The following is a 12,665-nucleotide window of genomic DNA, read 5'->3' on the forward strand; positions in this document are numbered from 1 at the left end:
GATTTTCTTCCAATAGTTCGTGCATCATGAACAGTGAGTGATCTGCCTGCTACAGTATTTTTCTCTGTGCGTCTTCAGCGTCTCTGGCCTCTGTTAACGGGCATTTACAGACTTCATATTTTCACATAAATGACATTTTGGAAAATGATTGCATTGCAACGCAGTTTGTGCAAGTCCAGAACAGAGACGAGTTGCAATAAGACAAAAAACGTCCGGTTGCTGATCGCGTAAGTTCCAGGAGCAGCTTCTTAAGTTCAGCCATCCTACACACACGTGACTGACCGCTCGCTCGCGGTATACCTTGAAACCGGTAACCGGCCCATGCCTAATACACACACACACACACACAGTGGTGGCCAAAATTATTAAAACTAGTATTTTCACCAGCTAAAAAAATTGTTTTAATTCAGTTATTTCTATCTTTTGCTGTAGTGTGTCATAATAACCCAGTGAGATTTTTGTCTGACAACAGCCAGTGCTCCACACAGAGATCTGATCTGATCATCATCCAGTCTGTGTGGAACGACATGAAGAAACAAACTGAGACAGACTAAATCCAGAAGAACGTCTGCAACGTCTCCAAGATGCTTCAAGAAACCTACCTGCAAAGCTACAGTACTGTTAAACGTTTTAGGCACTTGTATAAAAATGTTGCTGTCAAAAATAATGTCATAAATAGATTTTCTTTATCAACTAACTTCTGTTAACTAAATTAAATCAACATTTGGTGTGATCATCCTTTGCGTTTGCAGCAGCTTTTGCTCTAGGTGCACTTGTGTTTCTGATGATGATCAGATCAGATCTCTGTGTGGAGCACTGCTGTTGTCAGAAAAATATCTCACTGGGTTATTACAATTAATGGCTAAATTAATGTTTGGAAATGTAAACTGGTATTTCCTACTGACACACTACAGCAAAAGATAGAAATAACTGAATTAAAACCATTTTTAGCTGCTGAAAATTCTAGTGTTTTAATAATTTTGGACACCACTGAATATGTTTTTCAAAGAAGTCTCTTATGCTCACCACAGCTGATCAAAAATAAAGAAAAACGTAATATTGTGAAATATTATTGTAATTTCAAATAATTGTTTTCTATTTGAATATATTTTCATTTTTTTATTATGTCAAAGCTGACATTAGATCATTACTCATTCGTTTCAGCATCATTACTCCAGTCTTCAGTGTCACATGATCCTTCAGAAATCATTCTAATATCTGATTTGCTGCTCAAGAAACATTTCTTATTACACTGTAAAAAAAATTCTTACATACTGTAGTATTTTGTCTTGTTCTTCATTACAAATATCTAAACATTCTTATATCAAGATACATTTACTTGAAGCAATATGACTTAAGATATTAAGTCTTTATGAAAAATGTATAAAAATTAAAAGAGGGTTTTGAGAAAAGGTATTTGTCACTGGGGCAAGAAAAATAACCTTGTTTTCCCATTGAATTAAGATAATTAGATAATTATATTATTTAGATAATTAAGATAATTTTGGCAGATATGTTGTCTTGTTTTAAGCCAAAATAATTTTCGATAAGATATATCCATAACATCCGTAAGCCATTTTGCTTCTCATGTAAATGTACTTTGATTCAAGAATGTTTAGATATTTGTACTAAGAAAACAAAACAAAAATACTAAATAAGATGATATTGATGCAGTGATATCAATTTTAAAAACAGTTGTGCAGCTTTTTTGTTTTTCTCTTTTTTTCTTTTTTTTTTTTTTTTAGTTTTTTTGTCACACTGTTGACAAGAATTATGAAAATTCTATGGTATCAAAAATAACGATAACGTGATATATCGTTATCGTCAAATAAGATTACTCGTATATCGTATATCGTGATAAAAGATTTTGGTCTCATGGCCCACCCCTACTACCTACCCTACCTGAATGGTAATGTATGATTCAGAGGATTTGTAATATAGCATTTATGATTTGTTTGGAGCTTAAAAAACCTCAGTTCACATTCATTTTCATTGTATGGATATTCCTGGATATTCTGCAGCACTTCTCCTTTTGTGTCCTAGTGATAACAGCATATGGGTTTGGAATGACATGAAGGTAGTTTTGTAGGTAGTTTATCATGAAAATGTTTATTTTACTCTTTGCCAATTGAAAGCCATTCCTTTAAAAGGCATTGTTAGATGTGTTGTCTGTAGCACATGGCAGGCGCTGCGTGTGCAAATAAATACAGAAAGTCTTGGCAGAGTCTGTTTGAACAGCAGGTGTGTTTGTGTGTGTTTGGATCCAAGGTGGAGCTGCAGTTTCAGCTGAACAGACTTCCTCTGTGTGAGATGCACTATGCTTTGGATCGCATCCGCGATAACGGTATCCTGTTTCCAGATGTCAGCCTCACTCCCACAATCCCTTGGAGTCCCAACAGGTACGAGCACACGCAAAGACCCAAACGAGTGAGTTTTACTCACACACACACACACACACCTGGAGATCTGCTTGCACTAGTTCCTCGTCTAACAAAGCTTCACAAGTACCTAAAATGACACAGGACATGAATAATATCTGCTTGTCCAGCAGCGCTGGTTCACTCACAGACGTCTCTATTTGTGTGAGTGGCAGTTGTGTTGGCAGGACGCGTTTGTTGCCAGTGTGTAAGTTCTTCTTCCTCGCTGCCACAGGCAGTGGGATGAGCAGCTGGATCCCCGTCTGAATGCCAAGCAGAAGGAGGCTATACTGGCCATCACCACCCCCCTCTCCATCAACCTCCCGCCGGTGCTCATCATCGGACCCTACGGCACAGGCAAGACCTTCACGCTGGCCCAGGCTGTCAAACACATCCTCAAGCAGCCTGAAACACGGTAAGCAGGAAAGCGGTTTTGCAGGAATTTACCACAGAAAATAATTTCCACTCATTTTGAAAAACGAAACAAGAAACGCATTTACAGTAGTGTTCATTTTGCTATCGAAAACTGATGGAAAATACTTATTGATGATGGGTTTTTTTTCTATGACTAAGACAAGACGAAGAAAAGATGAGGGTCACTATATGACTATATCAGTATGCAGTAACATCGATGAAAAAGATGAGATTGAAAATATAGTTTAAAAAATATATTGGTTTTTTGACCGCCGATGCCGATATCTAGTAAAGCAGGGTGGCCGATATAAAGCCGATATAATTGTATTTATTTGAATTAATATTTAAGAAATTTGAAATCATTTGAAAATGGATTAAAAAATAAATTTGTAAAATAAACATACTTATACTTTAGATGACAAAGTATTTTCCACAAATAAATAAATATTTGATAAAAATATAATTAAAAAGGAAGAAAACTGTAACCAACAGAGCACTCAGTATTCTGGGAAGTTTGTGTGCATTGGGAATTATATTTTTTCAAATAAAGCCAGGGCTTCTATCCGTATTAGACAGAACTGTTAACGACGACGGCGAACAAGAGCGAGAATGTGAGCACTATTTGCTCAGGGCTGCCGCTCTCAGCGCCATCAAAATAAAAGTTTGATTTTTATTTTGACGGCGCGCTGGATTTTTATTTTGACTTTTATTTTATTTTCGCCTCGAACGCATCGGCCAAACAGAAAAACTTATCGGCCGATGCCGATATTTGAAAAATACCAAATATCGGCCGATATATCGATATATTAACAAAAAAAGGTCAGATAAATATAAGCCTTTGCTTAGGGTTGTTTAGTTTTATAGTTTTCATGCTTAGGGTTGTCAGATGTTAAAAGTTTAAATCCCTTTATCAGAGCTTTTCTCCTTAAAAGGGCACATTTTCTGAACTGTGTTTTACTTTAACTTTGCAACCTGGCAACCATGAGCACATGCTCTTTGCACTGTGGAAACTGCTGATTATTTAAAAACGTTGACAAACATAAGTTTCCTGAGATATTCGGCTATAATGAAAGTGTAATAGAGGCAGTCTTTGTTTCTTCACACGTTTTTTTTGCACTGTTTGCTGTATGAATCTGCCATCAAACCTCCTCGGTGACGAATGAATAAATCCAAACATGGATCTCAACTATATCGTTTGTGGCCTCTGAATAAATGTAATTATGCAACCTCTGTGCTGCAGTACAAATTATTTTCTGTTGTTGTTTCAATAGAAAAACAGAAATATCATTTGAAATTATCTGTAATAATATTAGAAATGTCGCCGTTTTAGCTTTTGAATTTGAGCAGTTTTTATAATGTAGAGTGTGTTAATTTATATGTTGATATGATAAATAATGAAACTAGATGAGGTCAAATAAACCTGTGTTTGGGTTGACCTCTTTATTTTTGCTTATAGGTGAAAGTGCAGTAATTCTGACCAGATCTCGTAAATGACAACAGTTGAGATAAAAAAATCACAGTTTTTATCACTTTGAGCAAAATAATTGTGACTATTTGTTTAACCATTGTGCAGCATGACTAAAATATGACTGTTTTCATTGATTAAAGCTAGACTAAATTCCCCATACTTTGTCAACTAAACCTTGACTAAATAACAATAAAATGTTAAAAACTAAGAGGACTCAGATTTGACACGGGACTAAGACCAAATTAAAAAACTGCTGACAACATTGACACAAATTTTCAGTAATGCACTTACAATGAAAGTCTATGGGGCAAGACATTACCCAATGATAAACATTAAAATACACACTTTTTCAAAGCTATACCCACAAGACTAAAACGTTATATTTGTTAATGTGAAACGAATGTGAAAGAACTGACCTTGTTTGGACAGTTCTACCTATAAACCCTTCAGAATGTCTTGCCCCATAGACTTCCATTGTAAGCGTGTGTCAGTGTGTTTTGAGTGACGAATCGAAATTCCCTTTGGTGAAAACAGCACAGATGTTGTCAATAGAGCTTAAGTTGTATCAATCCCAAAACATTCCTTGCTAATCATGAGGAATAGTCTTGAAGAACAGAGGAATTGAACTGGTTTAAGACATTTGTTGGTTTTTGCCCTGATTTCAGCAGCTTTATCTTAAAGAGTGCTAATGATGGTTGCTTTCTCTTTGTTTCAGGGTTCTGATCTGTACACATTCAAACAGTGCAGCAGATCTGTATATCAAAGATTACCTTCATCCATATGTGGAGGCAGGGAATCCACACGCACGACCTCTCAGGTAACACTCGCAGCATCTGGAGCGGTGCGTGATTGTCATGACACCAACTTTCAGTATAAACACAGTATACATAATGATTTCGAAATTAATAAAAATAAGTTTCAATGGCTGAAATGTCTTCCTACTCTTTCTGAAGATGCATGTCATTTTCATAATAGCCACACTTCAGTATTTCAGACGCGGTTAGTTTGATTACGTCACAATACTATAAAGGACACTAAAACTAACTATTATAAATGTTTTCGTTATTTGCAATAAAGCTGAAATGAAATGAGATATAAATATAAGATGATAATTAGAATTCAGATTATGTTAGGTTAAAGTAATTAAATTGCTAAAGCTGAAATAAAAAATAAATGAAGCTTGAATAGAAATAATTAATAAAATAGAAACAAATAAAAATTGACAAAAGCAAATAACAAAATTACTAAACCTTACACTAAAATTAAAGGGAAAATATAAAATAAAAACTAATTCAGACTATTAAAGGTGACATATAATGAAAAACAGATTTTTCCGTGTTTAAGTTCTATAATCGGGTCCCCGGTGCATCTACCAACCCAGAAAACGTGAAAAAGAACACCCAGTAAATTTGTTTTGGTAAGCCTTTCTCTGCAAGCTTGTGAAAAAATGGGCCGCTCAGATTTTGCTCCCCCTGTGACATAGAAAGGGGATCTTATTATAATATTACCACCCCTTAATCTGTACGTTTCCACCCACGGCGCCGCCATTGTGTTTTCGCAAGCGACAATGGTGTACCAGTTCTAACGCCACGGCAAACGTTCGAGCAAAGCATGTTCACTGTTCTGTCTTTGGCTGCTCTGACAAGCACAGAACACTATTTACAGTCCCAGCCTCAGAGGAGACGAAAGAGCAGTGGATTTATTGATTTATTTACTGTATATTACGCTGCTGCCACACAGATCTAATACAAACATGCCATTTCTTTCCCAGCTGTTTACCTTCACAGACATAACCAAGTGTTTTTGTAACTCGTGTGTTTTTAACACATAACTTAGTTTAGTATTGCATGCTGTGTGACCGCCGCTTTCTGTGTGCGTGCTTCAGATTTGTGCGCTCAGAAAAAGGTATACCAGAACTTTAAACTAATATGGTTTAAAGGGGACATCGGATGCAATACTGAAATTGCAATACTGAAAAATTACTGTAGAACTCATTATAATCAGTGATGCCGTCTACAGTGGATGCGGCGCGACACGACAAATCTCCGACAGTAAACAGCTGCCTCGTTCTATTTATGACGTTCATTAAGGCTACATTAAGGTTGCCTTTGTAGATGGTTTATAAAGGTGTTTGTTAATGACAAATAAGTCATTTATAAATGTATTTTAAATAATTTTTGAGCAGTTATAACTGCATGAATAAGAATGGTGACTTTAACTCAACAATGGAAAAGAAGGGGGGGGTTGAGCAGTAGCTCATTATCATTTAAAGGGACATGCACTGAAATGGGTTGCTGTGAACAGAGCTGTTTTTGACGGTAAAAAGGGTGTTGTTTTACACGACCATTGAGAAACTTTAAACAAAGTATGTTATAGACTTTTCATGAAGACCCTAAACAATAATATCAACTTGTAGAAAATGGGCATCTGATGTCGCCTTTAAAACGCATGATTTCAGCGCGATTGACAAAAAAAACATCTGTTTGGTTTTGATTATCATGTCTGAGTATCTGAGGTACTAGCTGTAAAGGCACAGCCCTATTCTGCAAAAGGGGGCGGGGAGCAGCAGCTCATTTGCATTTAAAGACACATACACGAAAACAGCCTGTTTCTGCTTCCACTCAAAATAGGCATTTTCAAAATGATATAATAAATGATCAGTGGGGTATTTTGAGCTGAAACTTCACACACATTTGGGGGACACCTAAGACTTATATTACATCTTGTAAAAAAGGGGCATAATAGGTCTCCTTTAACAAGGACTGTTATTGTATATATAAATAATCTATGAAAACCATCCTTTTTGCGTTATTTTAGTATTATGTCTTTATTGCTTTTATTTAGTGTTTTTTTTTTTTAAGGAATGAATTGCCACTGAAGTACTGGTGCATTTGACATCCCTAATCTGAATGTACTAGCTAAAGAATAGTGTAGCTTGATGATTTTCGTAATGTTGATTGGACAAGTTACATGGCATTGAATGATTTGAAAACTGGACGTTGTGGAAGGTAATTTGTTATGCAATTTTGATGCTGTTAGTCATCCAGAATATTTTAAAATCTTGTTTTTTCTCATAGTTCAAGGTCACATTGGCACACCACCCACACAAGTCTGTTCCTCTATTGTCTCTCTTTTGGTATCTTAAAATTTAGCTTGTACAGACAACATATGAATTTCTTGATACATAACCCTGGTCTTATTGTGCACAGTTCATCAGTTCATGCTCTTCTAATAAAAATGTTTGGTTTTAAAACTTGGTAATGAGACTTTTTGATGCATCAAAGTTTTGGTTGAGTTTGAGAAATCTCTCAAGTTTCAATAAAAATATTGAGTGAATGTTTTAACAATACGAGGGTGAGTAAATAACTGAATTTTCATTTTCAAGTGAACTATGCCATTAACGTTGTGTTTCTTTGTTTGCTCAGGGTTTACTTCAGGAACCGCTGGGTGAAGACGGTCCACCCGGTGGTGCAGCAGTACTGCCTGATCTCTGGAGCGTACTTCACCTTCCAAATGCCCACGCGACAGGATGTAGAGCGCCACCGTGTGGTCGTGGTCACGCTCAGCACGTCTCAGTACCTCTGCCAGCTTGACCTGGAGCCAGGTGAGCAAACACACACACCCAAACCATGCAGAACTCACCGTTCCTCGCTTTCATCCCTCACACACTCCTGGCATGCTAAAGACATCGCTTGCAGCTAGTTTTAATATCTGCACACATCTGATTAAAACAGAAAGACACAACAAAAGTGCGGCACAGCTGGACGTGGCCACATTAAACCCCTCCTGCAGGAGCGTTGCAGCGGGGCTCGCAACAGTTTATTAGGAGAGGCTAATTTCCTCTTATGTGTCTGCGCACAGGATCATCTGTTGCTAAGAGACCCGGCTCGCCTGTCTAACACACTCAGCATCATTAACACCCAGCGCTGTCGTCTTTTCTTCCCGCTTCTCTTATCTGTTCATTTAAAGTCATTACTGCTGATTTCTGGCATTGCGCTAATGTGTTTTAAGGGGTGCAAGTTTATTCCCTCCAGTGACACAAACATTTTGGGTTTTGTGTATCTTATAGTCCGAATAATAGGCTTATTGATATATATCTGACTTAATAGGATGGTTGATTTCAGAGGAGAATCGTCATTTCAGCCAAACAGCCATTGGGGCCAATTTGATTCAAAATGTCTTACACAAGAACTAAAACACAAAGCACACTACAAAAATCTAGATAGAGATAATGAAGGCATGTTTTTTCATTGTTTATCACTAAATTAATAAAAAAAAACTATTTAATCACCAAAATATAATAGGCAGCATCATATTTACCTACAGTTTTTTTTTTTTTTTTTTTTTTGAAACATTGTAAGGAATGGAAAATTGATTTTTGTGAACAAACATTTTTGTGTTTTGAGTGATGCAAAAGAAAAAATAATTAACCATCATCTATAGGGCAAATACAATGCAAGAAATTAATATTTTTATTCAGCTAGGATGCGTTAAATTGATCATTTGACCTATATTTATATTATTACAAAATCTTTATATTTTAAATAATGCTGTTGCTGTGAACCTTATATCAAGTAATCCTGAAAAAAAAAATATTTTCAAATAAATGGTTTTAACTAGGGATGCACGATATTATCGGACCAATATCGGAATCGGCCGATAGTGGCTTTAAATGTATATATCAGCATCGGCCCGATATGAAAAATTATGCCGATATTTCGTCGATAGGAGGAATAGGTTAACTCACATGTGCTCAGGGTGTGCTAGCGATTAGATCATGTCAGCAGTGTGACTCATTCTTGAAGCAAAGTTTTGCCTGAATGGTGATTGGATTCACTGTTTTGGATCGCTGCATTTAAACTGAGAATGCACATGATAGAGTAAACAATGATAGCACGTGCAGCGGCAGCCTCCCCCGGGTCCTAAAGCCCGCTCAGTAAGGAGTATTAATTCCGTAGGGGGCGTTGTTGGCCTACTTTTAATAAAATGAAAGTACAATACACAAATAATATTTAGACTGTGTTTCTGATTAAATAAAGCAGTAATTGATGTCATAAAATCATGAGTATGTTTTGATTTAAAGGTCAGAAGCTATAGCTTACATGAATAAAAAAAAAATCACAAACATGACACTTGTAAATTAAATAATTTTATATATACTGATTTATTCATTAATGTGTAATATGTTATATTTTTTAAATTATGAGCTCTAAAAGATTTTCGGAATTTTTACAACTCTTTTGCTTTAGACCATCTACAAATGTTAATTCTTAAAATAAAATGTTAAGGTTACTACTGCATCTTTCTGGGAAAAAAAATGCAGCGATTGATATATAGTTTATATACATAATACAATGTACTGTCATTATAAAAGAACTTCATTATTGTTTATTTAATTCTAACAAATAAGTTCTTGTTAAAAACTAACCAAAAATTTAAAATAATTTGCTTATAATTTCCACACAGGAGAGACTTACTAAATCGGTATCGGCTATCAGCCAAAAAGAGTTGAAAAATATCGGCATATCGGATATCGGCAAAAATCCAATACCGTGCATCTCTGATTTTAACGAACAAATGAAGCAGCACAACAGTGTTTTCAACACTGATAATTAAATGTTTCTTGAGCAACAAATCAGCATATTATTATGATTTCTTAAGGATCATGCGACACAGACGACTGGAGTAATGATGCTGAAAATGCAGTTTTGATCACAGGAATAAATTACATTTTAAAATATTTTCAAATAGAAGAGTTATTTTAATTTGCAGTAATATTTCACCTTTTTTTTTTTATTAAATAAATACAACCTTGGTGATCACGAGACTCTTTCAAAAACATTAATCTTGCCTTTTTAAATGGTAGTGTATTAAATGAATCAGAAATTTTTAAAAAGAAACATTGACCAAAATATTGCTTTTCTGGGTGATTATATTGGCATTTCAGTCATTTCAATGCACTGGAGCAAAGTTTGGCATGCAGCTTTTGTAATGATGCAGTCTTTTTGGTCAATGAAGTTGTTGGAATTTGTATCGACAAAAAAACAAAAACAAAGAAAATATGGAATATACTGCAAACATGAAATACATCCCCCAGCTCCTGTGGATGTCACATCCACAGTTATCTGTCTATCACACACCTGCACTAAAAACCATACACCTGTTCCCGTGAGATGGTGCCTGCAGAACCTCCTCTGTGGCATCTAATGCTAGATCCTTTTGTGTGTGTGTGTGTGTGTGTGTGTGTGTGTGTGTGTGTTTGTGTTAAGGGCAATAATCTATTATTGATGCCTTCTCCTGTGAAGCTCCATGTAATTAATATTTTATTCCCATGTGTGTGTTTCCAAAGGGATCTTTACACACATCCTGTTGGACGAGGCAGCCCAAGCTATGGAGTGCGAGACCATCATGCCATTGGCTTTGGCTGCTAAGAGCACCCGAATCGTTCTGGCAGGAGACCATATGCAGGTACCGTATGCAGAGTGTTGACATCAGCACTGAGAACTGCAACATTGAATTTGGGAAAAATAAAACACATTTCATAGGGGCCTTTTTTCTTTTCTTTCTTTTTTTTTTTTTTAAGATAACTGTTCATAAGTTGCACACGTTTCATGATTTCAATTAATTAGACATACTTTTTGATCGTTAAAAAAAATGAATTTAACCAAAATTGATTCCAACAATGTTAAAACAGAAAAACAAAATTTGGGAAGAATAAAATAGATTTCCTATGGGCTCTAAAAAGGTCATTAAATAAAAATGTGATTTTTGTTAAACGCAATAAATTGTTGTTAAATCGTGTACGTTTCATGATTTGAATTAAGCAAACATGTTTTAAATTTAATCTAACCATTGAAAATATTGTGCCTCTTATTTGCTTGCAAGTAAATATTGATGAATATTTTAATTAACTAAACTAAAACTTTAAGTAAATTAACTACAAAAACCTGACCTAGATTAAGATATTTCTGCTAATTATCGCTGGATCAGAACTGGCCCCCTGACTGATGACTGTGGACTGAGCTCAACCCAGAGATGCTTGATCAGGGCAACAGGCTCTCCACGCTGTCACATCCTGTCTCTCGTCACTGCCCTCACTCTGCAGACAGTGTCACGTCAGTGTCTGACTCGTGAAGAACCGAGTGGAACCAATGGGCCTGTAATTAAATGCTCTTTTGATAGAAACCTCATCACCTACCCTCACTTCCTGCTGCATAAATAATTCATCTCACACCCCACCTGTGCCTCCTCATGTGGAGGATTGCCTCAAATCTGTTAGTTAGGAATACAGTCATTTCTTTAGTTGTTGTTGACCAGTATGGGTTTCCAGTGGTCAGTGCTAATATCTAGAGAGCACAGTGACCGACTGCAGAAAAGATTAACACAAAATAGAAAAAACAGATATTAATGCATTTTTTTAAACAAATTATTTGCTAAAAATTTGCCAAAAATCAAACTACTAAAACCAAAAAATCTGCTCTCTGAAGTGGTGTTGTTACAGTTAACGATATCTATTAAGTCATTTTCGGTAATTGAAATAAAGCTGAAATAACCATATGAAATAATATATCATAAAAATGTAAAGTATAATATTAAAGTAAAAACATTAGTGTCAAAAAAAAAACGAATGAAAATTAAACAGAAATTAAAAAACTTAAATACAAATAAAAAAAACGGTAACCCTAAATGAAAATTTTGCTTCTGAAACTTACTGAACTAAATAAGTACTAAAACTGAAATTAAAATTACAGCTATATGGAAATGGACTTGATTAGGAAAGCCACACACCTGTCTATATAAGACCTTACAGCTCACAGTGCATGTCAGAGCAAATGAGAATCATGAGGTCAAAGGAACTGCCTGAAGAGCTCAGAGACAGAATTGTGGCAAGGCACAGATCTGGCCAAGGTTACAAAAAAATTTCTGCTGCACTTAAGGTTCCTAAGAGCACAGTGGCCTCCATAATCCTTAAATGGAAGACGTTTTATATATAAACTTAAACTAATGAAAAAGGAACAAAATTACTAAAACTATATGAAACTATAAACTAATTCATTCAAGCTATATAAAATCTTTTTTTTTTTTAACTAATAAAAAAGGACTAAAGCACATAATAAAATTATTAAAACTAAAATTAAAATGTAAACTGAATTTTACAATTTAAAAAAAAAAACTAATACAATAGACAAAATCATAAAAATGCTAAACTAAAATTAAAATGTAGACTAAAATAATTAATTCAAGCTATGTCAAAATATTAAAATAAAAACTAAAAAAGGACAAAAGCACTTAAAATGAATAAAACTTAAAGGGGTCATAGGATGCTACATGCACTTTTACAAGTTGTTTGAACTAAAATGTGTTTT

General features: G+C 35.2%; 1 protein-coding gene across 1 annotated transcript in view; it reads left to right on the forward strand.

Annotated features, from left to right (window-relative positions):
- helz (helicase with zinc finger) overlaps positions 1–12,665 on the forward strand; it is a 71,236-nt gene that overhangs the window by 21,777 nt on the left and 36,794 nt on the right. The window contains exons 13-17 of the mRNA XM_016456861.1: positions 2,269–2,399; positions 2,653–2,832; positions 5,015–5,116; positions 7,725–7,903; positions 10,649–10,767. Of these exons, the coding sequence (XP_016312347.1) occupies positions 2,269–2,399; positions 2,653–2,832; positions 5,015–5,116; positions 7,725–7,903; positions 10,649–10,767 (711 nt within the window). The remainder of the gene's footprint in view (positions 1–2,268; positions 2,400–2,652; positions 2,833–5,014; positions 5,117–7,724; positions 7,904–10,648; positions 10,768–12,665) is intronic.

This window comes from Sinocyclocheilus anshuiensis, unplaced genomic scaffold (genome assembly GCF_001515605.1).
Source record: "Sinocyclocheilus anshuiensis isolate Anshui unplaced genomic scaffold, SAMN03320099.WGS_v1.1 scaffold229, whole genome shotgun sequence".
Classification (NCBI taxonomy): domain Eukaryota; kingdom Metazoa; phylum Chordata; class Actinopteri; order Cypriniformes; family Cyprinidae; genus Sinocyclocheilus; species Sinocyclocheilus anshuiensis.